The sequence below is a fragment of the Trachypithecus francoisi genome, unplaced genomic scaffold (genome assembly GCF_009764315.1).
Source record: "Trachypithecus francoisi isolate TF-2019V2 unplaced genomic scaffold, Tfra_2.0 Lachesis_group5, whole genome shotgun sequence".
Classification (NCBI taxonomy): Eukaryota; Metazoa; Chordata; class Mammalia; order Primates; family Cercopithecidae; genus Trachypithecus; species Trachypithecus francoisi.
Window position 1 is genome coordinate 35,142,141 of NW_022681470.1, and position 18,152 is coordinate 35,160,292.

An 18,152-nucleotide genomic window follows, 5' to 3' on the forward strand; every position below is an offset into this window, starting at 1 on the left:
TTTAAACCATGGGAGGTGGTGGGAGAAGATTGCATCATGGGAGAGGATTTCCCCTATGCTGTTCTCATGATAGTGAGTGAGTGAGTTCTCAGATGATCTGAGGACTCACTGCATATGATTTTTCAGTTCTGAAAGCAATTTTTGAGCCCCTACTAAATACCAGGTATCAGACCTGCCCTGGGAACACAAAGATTGCAGGATTTAGTGAGGATGACACATAAGTGGGCATGCACTGTGCTAAATGTAAGGCTATCTCTCTATAAAGCACAGAGGAGGGGCACATAATCTAGGGCAGGGTCAGGTAATGTCAAAAAAGACACCCTAGAAGAGATCTTTCCTCAACTCTATCAAAAAGAATGATTCAGCCAGGGAGAAGGAAGAGAATATGAGCAGTGGTAAACATGCATGGTGAATATAGAGAATTACAGGTGTTTCAAGTTAGTGGAGGATGAAGTATGAAGTGGAATGACCAGGGATCAGGCTGGAATGGTAAGTCGTTACCAGATGATACTCTAATATAGGCAGAACTCTTACCAGGGCCATTCTTAGCTGCTTTTAGGTACCTTTGGGTTAATTATCCATCCCTTCACCAGTCAGATGGATCCAGGGCAGAAAGATTTCATGGCACAAAGCATAGTGACCTGAATATGTAAGGAATTGCTCAGAAGGGGGCAATGGGCAACTGGGCTTGACATGTACTTTGTTGTTTCACAGAAGAGGATAATGCGGAAAGGCTCATTACATGGTTGGTCCAGGATGGAGGGATAGTAGAAGCCAAGCCAAGCTTGGAAACAGTTAATTTTTTTGTGGTTTCATCCTGTACAGCTGCGTAGTCTTCCTAAAGAGCTTCATCATGGCACCAGGAAGATTGACTTAAACATTGTTTTAATTTTTATTTTGGATAGCTAATCATTAAGAAAATGGAGGGTATTGGTAATTGAATAGCGTCAGATGATTAGCTGCAGAATCTAGGGAGAAAAGAGAGCAGGAAAAAACAAGGGACAGGGAGAAAATGAGGTGGTCCAGAAAGTGAAGGTTTCTGTTAGGTTCAAGAGTAGATTAATGTGGAGAAAGAGATATATGAAAGACATGTGATTAGGGAGGAAATCAGAGAAAAAAAATATTGCTGTTTAAGATGTCTGAGGATCTCTGAATGATGATAAAATCTGTGTGTAGATAGAACAGTGGGTGGCTGAAATGTAGAAGAATGAAGCTGGATCCTCATCTCTCACATTATACAAAAATCAACTCAAGATGGATCAAAGACTTAGTCTGAGACCTGGAACCATAAAAATTCTAGAATATAACATCGGAAAAACTCTTCTAGACATTGACTTAGGCAAAGACTTCATGACCAAGAACCCAAAAGCAAATGCAACAAAAGTAATGATTGATAAATGGGACCTAATAAAACTAAAAAGCTTCTGCACAGCAAAAGATATCAGAATCAGTAAACAGACAACCCACAGAGTGGGAGAAAATGTTCGCAAACTGCATCTGCCAAACAACTAATATCCAGAATCTACCAGGAACTCAAACAAATCAAGAAAAAAAACAAATAATCCCATCAAAAAGTGAGCAAAGGACGTGAATACACAATTCTCAAAAGAAGATATACAAGTGGCCAACAAACGTGAAAAAAAAAATTCTCAGCATCACAAATTATCAGGGAAATGCAAATCAAAACCACAATGAGATAACCACCTTACACCTGCAAGAATGACCAGAATTAAAAATCAAAAAATAACAGATGTTGACATGGATGTGGTGAAAAGGGAACACTTTTACACTGCTAGTGGGAATGTAAACTAGTACAACCACTATGGAAAACAATATACAGATTCCTTAAAGAACTAAAAGTAGAACTGTCATTTGATCCAGCAATCCCACTACTAGATATCTACCCAGAGGAAAAGAAGTCATATGAAAAAGACGCTTGCACACACATGTATAGTAGCACAATTCACAATTGCAAAAATATGGAACCAGTCTAAATACCTATCAGCTAATGAGTGGATAAAGAAAAGTATTCCACACACCGTGGAATACTACTCAGTCACAAAAAGGAATGACATAATGGCATTTGCAGCAGCCCGGATGGAGTTGGAGACCATTATTCTTAGTGAAATATCTCAGGAATGGAAAACCAAATATTGTATGTTCTCACTTATAAGTGGAAGCTAAGCTGTGAGGACACAAAGGCATAAGAATGATATAATGGACTCTGGGGACTTGGGAGGAAGGGTGGGAGGTGGGTGAGGGATAAAAGACTACACATTGTTACAGTGAGCTGAGATCCGGCCACTGCACTCCAGCCTGGACAACAGAGCAAGACTCCGTCTCAAAAAAAAAAAAGACTACACATTGGGTACGGCTATACTGCTCAGGTGATGGGTGCCCCAAAATCTCACAGATCACCACTAAAGAACTTTTCCATGCAATCAAACACGACCTGTTGCCCTAAAACTATTGAATAAAAATTAAAATGTAATTTTAAAAAATGAGTGGGTGGAGAGACGACATACAGAAATGGCACACCTCAGGTGGCTGAAGGAGAGAAATGTATTTGGTGTCTGCCATATTTTTGCAACCTTCAATGACACTTTTGTCCATGTCACTGATCTTTCTGGCAAAGAAAAGATCACCAGTCATCTGCCGTGTGACTGGTGGGATGAAGGTGAAGGCAGACCGAGATGAATCCTCGCCATGTGCTGCTATGTTGGCTGCCCAGGATGTGGCCCAGAGGTGCAAGGAGCTACGTATCGCTGTCCTACACATCAAACTCTGGGCCACAGGAGGAATTGCGACCAAGACCCCTGGACCTGGGGCCAGTCGGCCTTCAGAGCACTTGCCCAATTGGGTATGAAGATCGGGCGGATTGAGGACGTCACCCTTATCCCCTCTGACAGCACCCATGGAAAGTGGGGTCGCCATGGTCACAGTCTATGAACAGGACTCCTCAAACTATTTTCTGTTAATAATTTGCCATCATGTTAAAAAAAAAAAAAAAAAAGAGTGGATGGCTGAAGGGGAGGATACTGAGTAATGGAGTCCAGGAATTATGAAGCTAGGGTACTAGACATCACTATTTGGTTATTTTCTAGCATGGTGTTAAGAGACAGAAAAATATTACAAGCTAGAGGCTAAAGTTCTTAATGAATAAAAGAAAGTGAAAGAGAGATTGAAACATGAGAGCAGCAAAGAGAGATGAAGAATGCTAAATCAAGATGGTGTGTACCTTAAAAAATATGCATTTACTCCAAACCATGATTTCATGGAAGATCGATTTGGAAACAGTCATGGTAAGCTAGGTAAAGTTCAGCTACCTCTTCCTGGGTACCACTGAATATTGGGTAATGGAGAATGAAAAAACTTCAACTAAATAGAGCTCTGAGAGAAACAGTTTCTCAGGTTAAAACCATGCTTTGGCCGGGCGCGATGGCTCAAGCCTGTAATCCCAGCACTTTGGGAGGCCGAGACGGGTGGATCACGAGGTCAGGAGATCGAGACCATCCTGGCTAACACGGTGAAACCCCGTCTCTACTAAAAAATACAAAAAACTAGCCGGGCGAGGTGGCGGGCGCCTGTAGTTCCAGCTACTCGGGAGGCTGAGGCAGGAGAATGGCGTAAACCCGGGAGGCGGAGCTTGCAGTAAGCTGAGATCTGGCCACTGCACTCCAGCTTGGGCGACAGAGCGAGACTCTGTCTCAAAAAAAAAAAAAAAAAAAAAAAAAAAAAAAAAAAAACCACGCTTCATTTACCTCAAGGAGATGGCCACAAAATTTTGGAAGGTTTCACTACCTCCAAGAAGTGTTACTGACAACTCTGTACAATCTTAACCTTTTCCTTATCTGTGTTCCTAAATCAGCCATAATTTCATGTATATATTTGCCAAGGACTTACTAAAGTTTAAACATTGTGGTAGATTTTAAGGTAAATATAACATTATGCCATTCCGTCAAAAGTTTAAATGTAAGACTTCTTGTTTCCAGATAGGAAAACCTCAACTGTAATTTATGAAATGCTGGAGGCTTTGTGTGGCCAAGTCTGAGAGATAAAAACTGCAGGGGTGTTCATTAATGGGGAGGCCACAATTTTTAAAAATTTTACCTCCTGGAGTCCTACCATGTTCTCAGAGTGAATATCTGAGAAAATTCCCCTCATTTTTCCAGCAGGGAGAAGGGAAAGGAGCCATTTTGAAATGCATCAGAGTTTTCTCTCTCTCTCTCTCTCTCTCTCTTTCTTTCTTTTCTTCCGAGTCTTGCTCTGTCTCCCAGGCTGGAGTGCAGTGGCACGATCCCCGGCTCATTTTTGTATGTTTAGTAGAGATGGGGTTTCGCCATGTTGGCCAGGCTGGTCTCAAACTCCTGACCTCAGGTGATCCGCCTGCCTCAGCCTCCCAAAGTGCTGGGATTACAGGCATGAGCCACCGCACTCGGCCCATTCTGTTTTTCTTTTCTTTTTTTTTTTTTTTTTTTGAGACCGAGTCTCGCTGTGTCGCCCAGGCTGGAGTGCAGTGGCCGGATCTCAGCTCACTGCAACCTCCGCCTCCCGGGTTTATGCCATTCTCCTGCCTCAGCCTCCTGAGTAGCTGGGACCACAGGCGCCCGCCACCTCGCCTGGCTAGTTTTTTGTATTTTTTAGTAGAGACGGGGTTTCACCGTGTTAGCCAGGATGGTCTTGATCTCCTGACCTCGTGATCCGCCCGTCTCGGCCTCCCAAAGTGCTGGGATTATAGGCTTGAGCCACCGCGCCCGGCCCTGTTTTTCTTAACAAGGTCTGCTCTCAGAAGAAACTAACCAGAGCCTAACTGGTAAGAAGGAAGGGAAATCCCCAATTCCAGCCCTCTCTAGCCATCTCCTTCCACCTAAGTGGGGTGGGTGAGGTGAGGGACACTGAGAAGCACTTACGAAGTTCACAGTCCAGAAACACAGACTCATTAAAAGACTGAGATCTAACAGGACTTCAGAATGTTTTCCCCCGCCTTACTACTACATTACTAAAAACCTGTTTACTGCAGTTCCTCTCACCTAGTATGGCATATCCAGCTAGCAAGAAAAAAATTACTGAACATACTGAAAGGCAGAAAACACAGTTTAAAGAGACAGAGCAAGCATCAGAACCAGCCTCAGATAATACTGAAATTATCAGATCAGAAATTTAAAACAATGATGATTAATATACTAAGAGCTCTAATGGATAAAGCAGATAGCATGCAAGAACAGATGGACAATGTAGGAAGAGAGATAGAAATTATAAAAAAGAAACAAAAGGGAATGCTGGAAATCAAAAACACTGTAGCAGAAATGAAGAATGCCTTTTATGCGCGTATTAGTAGACAGGACACAATTGAGGAAAGAATTTCTGAGCTTGAGGACATCTCAGCAGAAACTGACAAGACTGAAAAGCAAAGAAAAAGAAGACTACAGAAGAAAAAAAAAACAGAACAGACCCAGAGGAACCTTAAGTACATATTACTAAGTGAAACAAGCCAATCTAAAAAGGCTGCAGTATGATTCTAACCACAGATGCTCCTTGACTTACAATGGGGTTATGTCCAAATAAGCCCATTGTAAGTCAAAAATATCCTAAATTGGAAAGTATTTAACATCCTGATAAACCCATCATAAATCAAAAAATTGTTCAAACCATCTTAAATGGGGGACTATCAATGTATGACATTATAGAAAAGGTAAAACTATGGAATCAGTAAAAAGATCACTGTTTGCCAGGGATTAGGGTGTGGGAGGTGCTGTGGGATGAAGAGGCAGAGCACAGAGGATTTTGAGTAGTAAATGTGGTCTGCATAATACTATAATTGTGGATACATGTCACCATGCATTTGTCCAAACCTGTAGAATGCACAACACCAATAGCAAATGCTAAAGTAAACTAGGGAATATGGGTGGTGGTGATGTCAATGTAGATTCGTCAATTGTGACAAATATTCCAATTTAGTAGGGGATGTTGGTAGGAGTGGCTATGCATGTATAGAGGGAAGGGAAGGAACATTGGAAATCTTTGTATCTTTTATTCAGTTTTGCTGTGAATCTAGAACTAAGTTAAGAAATATTCTCTCTGCTTCTATCTTCTGAAAGACATTGTAGAGAACTGGTATCATTTCTTCCTTTAATATTTCATGGAATTCACCAGTGGAGCCCATCTGGGCCTAGTGCTTCTGTTTTGTAAGGTTATTAATTATTGACTCAATTTCTTTAATATATATAGCCCTATTCATATTGTCTATTTCTTCCTGTATAAGTTTGCAGATCGTGTCTTTCAAGGAATTGATCTGTTTCACCTAGATTATCAAATCCCTTTGTACCATTTTAATGTCCATAAGAACTATTGTGATGTCCCCTCTTTTATTTCTAATATTAGTCATTTGGGTCCTCTCTATTTTTTTCTTAGTCTGGCTAGAGACTTACAAATTTTATTGTTTTTCATAAGGAACCAACTTTTGATTTTATTGATTTTATCTGTTGATTTATTGTTTTCAATTTCATTGGTTCTGCGCTAATTTTTATTTCTTTTCTTGTGTTTGCTTTGGATTTAATTTGCCCTTTTTTTTCTAGTTTTCTAAGGTAGAAACTTAGTATTGGGTTTAGATCTTTCTTTTCTAGTATATGCATTCAATGCTATAAATTTTCCTCTAAGCACTGTTTTTACTGTCTACCACAAAATTTTGATGTTGTGTTTTCATTATTTCATTCAGTTCAAAGTGTTTCTTAATTTCTCTTGAGGTTTCTTTTTTGATTCATGTGTTGTTTAGAAGTATGTTGTTTAATTCCCACATATTTGGGGGTTTTCTAGTCATCTTTTATTAGTAATTTCTAGTTTAATTCCATTATGGTCTGAAAGAAGACATTGTATGATTTCTTTTCTTTAAATTTATTCATGTGTGTTTTATGCCCAGAATTGGATCTGTCTTGGTGAATGTTCCATATGAGCTTGAGGAACCTCTCTTCTGCTGTTGTTGGATAAAGTAGTCTATAGATGTCAATTATATTCAGTTGATTACATGATGTTTTGGAGTTCAACTATGTCCTTACTGATTTTCTGCCTGCTAGATCTGTCCATTTCTGATAGATAGGTGTTACAGTCTTCAACTATATAGATTTATCTGTTTCTCCTAGCAACTCTTACCAGTTTTACCTCATGTCTCTTTACACTCTGTTATTAGGCATATGTACATTAAGGCTGTCTTCTTGGAGAATTGACCCATTTATCATTATATAATGCCCTTCTTTATCCTTAAGTTTTCTTGCTCTAATATCTGCTCTGTCTGAAGTTAATATAGCTATGCCTGCTTTCTTTTGATTAGTGTTGGCATAGTATATTTTCCCATCCATTTACTATTAATCTTTATGTGCCTTTATATTTAAAGTTTCTCGTAGATGATATATAGTTGGGTCTTGTTTTCTGATCCAAACTGACAATCTCTTTTAATTGGTGTATTTAGACTATTGACGTTCAAAGTGATTATTGATTTAGTTGGGTTTCTAACCATATTTGTTAACTGTTTTCTATTTGTTGCCTTTGTTCTGTGTCCTTATTGTTGTCTTCCACTGTTTATAACCTTTCACGATTGTAATTGAATGACTTATATGATTCCATTTTCTCTCCTTTCTTAGCATATCAGTTATGCTTATTTTTTTAAAAAATTTAGTGGTTTCCCTAGAATTTGCAGTTTTTTAAGTTTATAACTAACCCAAGTCCATTTTCACATAACACTATACAACTTCATAGATAGTATGAGTACCTTATAATAAAATAATCTTAATTCTTCCATCTTGTCATTTGTATCATTAATATTCATTTCCCTTATATATAAGTATACATAAGCATATATATGATATGTACATAAGCATACATACATAAGCATGCATAATTAAATACATTGTTGTTATTACTTTGATATTAAATCAATTAAGAAGAAAAGCAAAAGGTTGTTTTATTTTCACTTATTGCTTCTATACTCTTCCTTTTCTTAAGAAGGTCCAATTTCTGACCTATATTGTTTTCTTTCTCTCTAAGGAACTTCTTTAAACATTTTTTGCAAGGCTGGTTTTGGTCTACTGGCAACAAATTTCCTCAACTTTTTCATGTATGTGAGAAAGCTTTATTTTGCCTTCACTTTTGAAGGATAGTTTTGCAGGTTATAGAATTCTAGGTTGGTAGTCTGGGTTCTTTTTTTTCCCTCTCAACACTTTAATATTTCACTCCATTCTCTAGTTTGTATGGTTTCTGAGGAGAAGCCAGATGTAATGCTTATTTTTGTTCCTCTGTACATAAGGTGTTTTTTCCTTCTGGCTTCTTTAGGATTTTTTCTTTATCTTTGTTTTTCTGCAGTTTGAAAATTATATGCCTCAGTGTAGTTTTGGGGGTTGGGATTTTTTTTCTTTTAGGGGGTTTTTTGACATCTATGCTGCTTGGTATTTTCTGAGCTTCCTGGATCTTTGGTTTGGTATATCAATTTGGGGTAATTCTCAGTCATTATTGTTTCTGATTTTCTGCTATTTCTTTCTCTTTTCTCCTTTTGGTATTCCCATTACACATGTTACGCCTTTTGTAGTTGTCCTGTAGTCTTTGGATATTCTTTTCTGGGTATTTTTGTTTGCTTGCTTTTCGGTTTTGGATGTTTCTATTGATATATCCTCATGCTTAGAGATTCTTTCCTCAGCCATGTCCAGTCTACTAATAAGCCTGTGTATAAATTTATATTTAGTGTATAAATTCTGTATTAAATAACAAGTTCCTTGAGGGCAGAGTTTGTGTTTATCTTTGATTTCCTTACAACTCCTAGTAGAGTTCTCTACAACAAATAGGCATAAATTTTATTAAATACAGTGTATCATATTATGTCATATGAGGTATGATATAATATGTGCCACAAGGCTGGACGTGGTGGCTCACGCCTGTAATCCCAGCACTTTGGGGGGCCAAGGCAGGTGGATCACCTGAGGTCGGGAGTTCGAGACCAGCCTGACCAACATGGAAAAACCCCGTCTCTATCAAAAATACAAAATTAGCCAGGTGTGGTGGCACATGCCTGTAATCCCAGCTACTCGGGAGGCTGAGGCAGGAGAATAGCTTGAACCTGGGAGGCAGAGGTTGCAGTGAGCCAAGCCGAGATTGCACCATTGCACTCCAGCCCAGGCAACAACAGTGAAACTCTGTCTCAAAAAAAAAAAAAAGTGCCACAAAAAAAGTAGAATTAAATTACTAGATAAGTGAATGTCTACTAATACTGTCTCAGTCAAATGCTTAACTGCATTTTTGTTAGAAATGTATGTATCATTTTTGGTCGACTCCTTGGCCTGGATCTCAACCTAGGTTTTTGAAACAACACTAAGCAATCCTATTACAATTCTATAAACTTAAGCCTGATTTGCTGACTACATCTGTTAGCAGATGTGGTGACTCATTCTGATTGAGCCATAGAAAATAGTACATAAAGCCTTTGCCTTTATGTACTAATGACTGTGGCTAAAGACAGTGACTCTCCCTAATGACACCAAAATTGTACAGTTGACCCTTGAACAACATGGGGGTTAGAGACACCACCCGCTGTGCAGTTGAAAATTTTCATGTAACTTTTGACTCTCCCAAAACTTAACTACTGTTAGCCTACTGTTGACTGGAAGCCTTGCTAATAACATATACAGTCAGTTAACACATATTTTGCATGATATATGTATTGTATGTTGCATTCTTAAAGTAGTAAACTAGCGAAAAGAAAGTGTTATCGAGAAAATCATAAGAGAAAATATACTATTTACTATTAGGTGGAAGTGAATCATCATAAAGATCTTCATCCTCATCATCTTCACATTGAGCCTCTTTCCTTTGCCTTCAGTCAATCTCTACATAATAAGCTGGAGTGAAAAACAGCCTAGGGTATTAGGTCTGTGTGATATATACTAGGAGTTTTTACACTTTCTCCTTGGGTGGCCAAAACAATAGGATATAGCATTATAAGTATTTTCTTTCAGTAATCTAAATAGTTCTGCTTCTGATTGGGTACGTTTGTTTTCATTTTCCTCTAATCAAAGGAGCAATGCCTGCATGTTTATAAAATACTTGGCTTGGTAAAACACTGTAGCAGTCTATACTGACGTTCACCAAGTATTTTCAGTTCCCTTTCTGAGTACCTGGTAGTACTGTATATCCCTTCCTCCATTAAAGTTAGATATGGTCATGTGATTGTTTTGTCAGTGAAATGAGACCAAAATTGACATGAAACTTTAAGAGCTAGTACATGTACATAATTTGCTATTTTACCTTTATCCTGCTGCAAAAACTGTAGAAGCCCAGATAGAGAGCCTCCCTTAGCCTAAGTTCCTGAATGAGGACAGCATAGACAGGAACTCCCCCGCCCCGTCCCACCCGCCAGTTGACCTGCTCATGGACATGTAACATATTTTATGCCACTAAGATTGGGGGGTAATTAGATAAGCATAACCTAGCTTATCCTGATAAATATAGCCTTCACCCCAAAACAGTGGGCTTTGGTAGTTACTAAAGGAATATAAAAGATTCGATGTGCTAATATTGGCCTAGTATTTCTTTTTCTTCATTACAGAAATGTTTATTGTACACAGCTTATATAAAATGATATTAATCCCAAGATGATTAGAGTCATTCTCCATGTGTCAAAATATTTTTCTTTGAATTAGAATCTTTGCTTGAGATATTTTATTTTATTTTATTTATTTGTTTTTGAGTTAGGGTTTCATTCTATTGCCCCAGCTGGAGTGCAGTGGTACAGTCATCACTTACTGCAGCCTTGAACTCCTGAGCTCAAGCAATCCTCCCACTTCATCCTCCTGAGTAGCTGGGACTACAGGCATGTGCTACCATGGCTGGCTAAATTTTATTTTATTTTATTTTTGTAGAGATAGGGTCTCGCCATGTTGCCCAGGCTGGTCTTGAATTCCTGGCCTCAGGCTATACTCTCATCTCAGCCTTTTCAAAATGTGGGAACTATAGGCGTGAGCCACCATGTCTGACTGAGAAATTTTAATATGCTTCTGTAAGATTCCTTTCACCTGCCAATGATAGAATTGTAAATTTCTTGAAAGTAGTGACCATCATTCATTTTTGCATTTATTCTTTTATTCAACAAACTTTTGTTAAGTGCTCATTATTTGCCAAGAGCAGAGTCAAGGAAGATGTTCAGGGAACTCGAGATAGTTTGATAAAACTGGCAGGAGACAGGCAGGGGCCAAAGACTGTAAAGCACTTTGTTAAAGTCTGGAAGCTTTAACAATTTCATAAATGATCTATACTTCATTTTTAAATAGTTTATCCAAATTCATTACTTAATTTTACAATGCCATATCCAAGGTGACACAGACCGAGTTTTAACACTTCCGAGACCACCAATACATTATATTTTACAACTTAGTTAACTCCTTTTTACATATCTTAGAATAAAGCTTTTTCTCTTCTATCAGTATCTTTTAATTTCTCCAGTGCACCAAGTACCTTCTCACCTGGGGGCCTTTGCACATGCCATTTTTTCTTTGCCTGTTTTCCCTTAGTTTGGGAAATCACTAGAAGTCGTTTGTATTGAAATTGCTGGTACCATCTTCATAGAAAGGAATATATTTGTCTATGTTATATTGTTGTGTTTTTGGAAACCTACCAGTAAAATTAGAAGTTTTTTCTTCCATAACTAATATAAACATTAAGAAATAAGAAATTAGGTGCTATTGGAAAGTTTAATTATCCCAATTCTCACAGAAGAAAGTTTTCTCATCACATTGCCAGGTGGTTTCAAGCAACTCTTATTTACAAAATTAAAAAGCTTAAAAGCTAAGTTCCATTTCTGGTCTTTATTGTAAAAATCTAAATACCTTTTGCAGAGATAGGGTGGAAGAGTGACATTCCCTTTTGGTTCTCTCTCCTATCACCTTCTGCCTTTCCTTCTAGGGATTCTTCAGCAAGCGCCTGAAAGGCTCCATCAAGAGGACCAAAAGTCAGTCAAAGCTTGACAGAAACACAAGCTTTCGGCTTCCATCCCTTCGCAGTACAGATGACAGGTAGGAAGTTAACTTTCTTAAAACAACAAAAAAGCAGTTTGAGAGTGAATTTTGTTAAGGCTTTTTGATCTGTTCTGAATTTGAATCAATGACAAATAGAAAAATACAATAAAAAATTGACTTTTATGTCATGTTCATATTAAGGCAAGATGCAAAATATTGACTCAAATACCCAACCAGTTTAAGAATCTTATAATATTGGAGAGGTTGTGGATACTAATTTACTAATTGGAGAGTTTGTAAAAACTAATTTTGGCCGGGCGCAGTGGCTCAAACCTGTAATCCCAGCACTTTGGGAGGCCGAGATGGGCGGATCACGAGGTCAGGAGATCGAGACCATCCTAGCTAACACAGTGAAACCCCATCTCTACTAAAAAAATACAAAAAACTAGCTGGGCGAGGTGGCGGGTGCCTGTAGTCCCAGCTACTTGGGAGGCTGAGGCAAGAGAATGGCATAAACCCGGGAGGCGGAGGTTGCAGTGAGCTGAGATCCGGCCACTGCACTCCAGCCTGGGCGACAGAGCAAGACTCCTTCTCAACAAAAAAAAAAAAAAAAAAAACTAATTTCAGGGTCAGTTAAGCTGTTTCTATAGAATCAAGTTATAGTGGTCAGAGGTGTATCTTTTGTTTTGTTTTTGGTAGAATGACTATAAAGAATAATGATTATGATAGCTAAACAATTTTAGCACTGTCACAGAATGCTTCATACATGTTATCTTGTTTCATCTTTATAATAACCCTATATGACAAATACTATCAATATCACCATTTTATAGATGAAGAATCTGAAGTACAGAGAGGTTAAATAATCTTGCCCAGGGTCATATAGCTAGTAAATAGCAAAAATGGTATTTGAACTTGGGCAGTTTGGCTCCATACTCCATGCTTTTTACTGCTATGTTCTGTATGTATAGCATATGAGATTGGCCTTGTTGGTTTGCAATTACATCTAGAAGACGTGTGCTGAAAAGGAAGCCTGGATGGATTTCAATAATTAAGACGACTAGCTTGAGTAAACCTCAAATGTGTAGCTCCCTAAGGATAATATCCTTCAAAAATCATTGAATATGTGCTGATCATTTTTGACACATGATGTCTCGATAATGTTCAGAATTTTGGAAGTAGTGCTTGTGGTATCAGCATCAGCACATCATCGCTACCAGCAATATTTATTAAGTACCTACTCTGTGCCACACATGTTAAATGTAGTCTCTCATGTAATACAACAACCCTAGATACTATTATTATCCTCATTTTATAGATGAGAAACTGAGGCATAAAACGTTTGAGAAACTTGCCCAGGGTCACACAGCTAGTAAGTAGTAGAGCTGGGATTTTAACTCAGGTCTGCCTCTCATATTTGATACTGTTATTTATGTTTTACTTTTTTATTTTTCCGGTAAGTGACTGTTTTTCACTTATCTACCTAGAAAACAGAAATAAAATTACAGATTTGCCAAGCAGATGATTACTGTCTTTATTTTGTAAATGAAGGGACTTGATGGGGTACTACTGCTTTATTAGCCCTTCTTGAACTACATTAAAGGTGCTCTGTGAAATTTGCAGGTCAGCCCAATTTGCAGTATATTTATTATCTCTTTTATACCTCTTTGTTTTCAGGTAATCATAAAAAAGATTTTGGAAATATTTTTCTTAGTTTCCTATTATTCTGTAATTTTCATCATTCCAGGAATTCAAAGCATTTTATTAATGTCTCAAAAAATAGAATAACAATTTTTTTCAGGTTATTGATTCTTAAGAACAAAGTGTTGTGCAGCAAATAAAACAGTCCCAATTCAATAGCCATTTTCTTAAACTCTGCAGCATCATACAGAAACTTGGGAGAGAAGTTTTTTTTATAAGTTTACCTTATTTTTTAACCTTGCACTAAATATTACCTTCTTTATTTCAAACGAAGGGCTCTCCCCTATTTCATTTTGTTTTAGGTTGCCCATGGGAATTGTTTGATTGAATTACCCACGAGATCATATTCTCCCAGAGTCTCTTATATTTCTATTATATGGTTACTGTAGTTTTAGCCTTTCCAGTGATCGAAATGTATTATTTGTGACTTTTATGCTGTTATGCTTTAATCAATAGCAAAGTCTCTCTTTCTGAAGTACAGCACAATAAAAAAGTGGTAGTAAATCTCCAATATTAAGTAACTCTTTTAATTTATCAACTCCATTTGAATTACAGAGAGTTCCTATACAGAAATTTTTCAAAAAACTTTTTCTTGTATAGGGATGTACTCAATGTAATTTGAATGTGTTCCAGTTTTAAAAAAGACTCTCTTGCCTTCAGATCGTATGAACAGTCAGATAAATAGAGCTAAGGTACAAGATATTGATCAGCTGAGTTCTTTGAATTAGTGCCCTTATAAGTGTGACCAAGTATTTTCTGAAGACCTCTGATTTTCCTGGGTCAGATGCATCAATTGCTGAAGTCAGCCACTTCTTTCAAAATGTTATACAGTGTGTGTGAATCTAAGTAGCAAAACATTTCTATTCTTTTATCCAATCTATGGAACCTCCAGTTAAAGGTAGTAAGCAGCTCTTTTTTTTTTTTTTCTGTTTTTAAATTATAAATTAAAATACTCACTTGTCTTTGTTGTTTTGGAGGGGGAAAAGTTTCAGTATGTAAATAAAGAGAAAAAGAACTAAAGACCCTCTTTATCTTTCCTGTCTCCCCACATAAATAACCTTATTAACAATTTTTATATTTTCAAACCTCTTTAAAACTCCACACATAAAGGGAACCCAAGTATATGTTTTCATATTTTAATATAAATGGGATCATATTATGCATATTACTTTGTGACTATATTTTGTACTCTCCATATGTCAGTAAATGTCAGTCCACATCATTCTTTTTAACAACTGAATATTTGTATGCTACGGTGTTTTTATAATAATGTACCTCACTTCTCTATTGATGGATATTTACATTGTTTCCCTTTTTTGATACAAAATAGAGATGTCATGAACATTTTTGAACATGTGCCTTTTTGTACTGGTGGCTGGGTTGGAGTTCAGAAGTAGCACTGCTTGGTATAGAGTATGTATGTTGTCAAATTTTCCTTCGAAAAAGGACCTTTCCCACCAACAAATTAAGGTACTTTGATCCTTCAGACAACCTTTTCCATTTTGTCAATATGTTGAAAGAATATAAATCGTAAACACTTATGTAGTATTTATTATGTGACAGATGTATTCTAAGTACTTTATATAAGCTAACTCATTTAATCATCACAACCACCCTATGAGATAGTCACTGTCATTACTCCTATTTTGAAAATGAGAAAACTGAGACACAAAGAAATTCATAAGTTGCCTGAGGTTATAGAGCTTGGATAATGAGAGAACTGAGGTTCAAACCCGGGAAGATTGGCTTTAGAGTCTGTATTTGTAACCTTTACTGTATATTACCTCTCTAAAAGATGGGATGGGGGGTAATTTCTTTGTTTTAATTTGTATTTTGATAATACTTAGTATACTGAATATCCTGTCATATGTTTTCTTCTTCTGTGACTTACCTGTTTCCTTTGCCCATTTTTCTGTTGAGTTGTTTATCCTATTTCTTATGATTTGGAATAGCACTTTTTATTACTACGAATAGTAAGCCACTACTATGCATGTTGCTAAAAATTTTCTCCCCATCTGTTTCTTGTGTTTTAAAATCATGTCTTCAAGTTACATGGAAGTTTTCAATTTCCTTTCTCTGATATGTCAGGCTTTTTGGGTGGGAAGGGGGGCTTATCTGATCAAATTTGATCAGAACACTGAACTCAAGAGGTGAGGGACCTGTTTGTTATTACATTCTTCTTTATGATGCCGTGCAAATCACTTTATTTTTCCCTTCTTCGAGAGGGAGAAATATTCTATCTGGAGCAATCCAGAGGATAATGAAATAGTGGACATGATATTTTGAAATTTTCAAAGTGTTGTGTGTATGGTTTTGTTTTGTTTTGTTTTGTATTTTTTGGATAGAGTCTCACTCTGTTGCCCAGGCTGGAGTGCAGTGGTGCAGTCTCCACCTCCTGGGTTCAAGCAATTCTCCTGCCTCAGCCTCCTGAGTAGCTGGGATTACAGGCATAAGCCACTGCCTCCAGCCAGAAATCTTCAAGGTTTTTGAGATAAACCACAAACCTTATCTTCACTCATAACATTTTTATTTTTATTTTTCGAGACAGTGTATTTTTCTGTCACCCAGGCTGGAGTGCAGTGGCACAATCACGGTTTGCTGCAGCTTTGACTTCTCAAGCTTACTTAATCCTCCTGCCTCAGCCTCCTGAGTAGCTGGGACTACAGCCACACACTACCATCCCTGGCTTATTTTTATACTTTTTGTAGAGATGGGATTTTGTCATGTTCCCTAGGCTGGTCTCAAATTCCTGGGCTCAAGCGATTTGCCTGCCTTGGCCTCCCAGAGTCTGGGATTATAAGTATGAGCCACCATGCACAGCCCTCATATTTTTAAAAGATAAAATTATTCTCTGGAGGTCTGAGTTACCACTTTAAGATAGCAGAAAAACATTTTTAAATCGGTTAATTTTATCTAAAGAAAGCAAGCTGTGGAAAATACCGTAGTTTTACTAAATAATGTTTCTAAAATCCAAATGTGTTGATATACAGTAACACGTTCAGTATGTGACAGTTATGTACAAGCTACTATGCCGTATGCTACAGAGAATATAGCATAGACAACCAAAGATACAGGCCTCAACGTCGAGGAGTCCAGTAAAAGAGGTAAGTGTCAAGGAGGAAATGGTATTGGTGAAGATAAAATTACTTCTTGTTGAGTGGATCAGGAGAGACCTTAGAGGGCAGTGGCCTGTGAGTTGGATCTTACAGGTGTACTTTGAACATAGAAATAGACACACACTGAACTTTCCTTGGAATGGAAATAATGAGCAAAAGTAGAAAGTAGGAAATTATGGAGCTTGAAGAGAATTACTGAATAGTTCAAGGTATTAACATGTAAAGGGGCAAGGTAGGAAATTAGTTTGGAAAGGTAAAATTCCAGTTTTTAACTTAATAGGTGGAAACAGCTCTGCTTTTTTGTCTTAAAAATTACTTAATATGAGAAATAAATATGAACTCCATCTTTAATGAAACTAGGAAAAATATGAGGGATAGATTACTTCATCTATAATTCTCACTTAGAGGACAAACAGATTAGTTACCTACAAAAGGAAATTCTAAAAAGAAGTCTATACTTAGGATTCCGTTTAGTTGCCAATTAACAGATACCCAAAACAGAAATGACTGAAACAAGGTAAAAAATTTTTTTCACTTCTGTCTGAAAGTGGACAGTCCTGTTCAAGTCTGCCATCTTTAGGATATTCGAGAATCTCCTTATAGACATAAGATAGCTACTAGAGCTCCAACCATAACATATTTGTTTTAGATACCAGAAAAGATGGGCCCATAAAAAGACACATGCCTTCCAGCTGAGTTATCTCCCTTTAAAGCAATCTCTCTGAAACCATACCTAGTTGACTTTGACTTCTGTCTCATTGCCACCTTTTTCTAAGGGAGCCTGGGAAACTTTATACCTGGATATATTGGTGGGCCCAATAATATAGGAATCTGTTCTTAAGGAAAGAGAGAGGGATGGACATTGGTTAGACAGCTATCAGTCTGTGCATAGGAAGTTGATTTACCCACCTACTCTGGAAAGGTTCAGCTTCCACCCAGCTCTAGAAAGTCAGCAGCCAGACTTACCCCCGTCACATAGCAGTTTGGAGAAATTGAACCACCCTGGAGAAACGGACCTACAGATAGCTACATTTATATCTGTAGGTCCTTTTTGCCTATTAAAATCCCAGCTGATAAATTCATTCCTACATAGATCCAAGAGAAATAAAAATATATATTCATATAAAAACTTGTGTGTGAATGTTCATAACAAGATTATTCATAATAGGCAAAAAGTGATAACAACCCAAATGTCCATCAACTGATCAATAGATATACAAAAACATCATATACCCATACAATAGAATATTCATCAGCAATAAAAAGAGTACTGGTACATGTTGCAATGTGTATGCATGTTTTCAACCTTGAAAACACTGAAGTGGGAGGATTGCTTGAGCCCAGG

At 37.5% G+C, this 18,152-nt stretch overlaps 1 protein-coding gene and 1 pseudogene across 6 annotated transcripts in view; both read left to right on the forward strand.

The window, feature by feature from the left end:
* Window positions 1-18,152, forward strand: part of RASAL2 (RAS protein activator like 2) — a 393,297-nt gene that overhangs the window by 320,144 nt on the left and 55,001 nt on the right. For all 6 annotated transcript variants that reach the window (XM_033200815.1, XM_033200816.1, XM_033200817.1 and 3 more), the window contains one exon: window positions 11,938-12,047. In XM_033200815.1, the coding sequence (XP_033056706.1) occupies window positions 11,938-12,047 (110 nt within the window). The remainder of the gene's footprint in view (window positions 1-11,937; window positions 12,048-18,152) is intronic.
* On the forward strand, window positions 2,365-2,994 carry LOC117076873 (annotated as a pseudogene).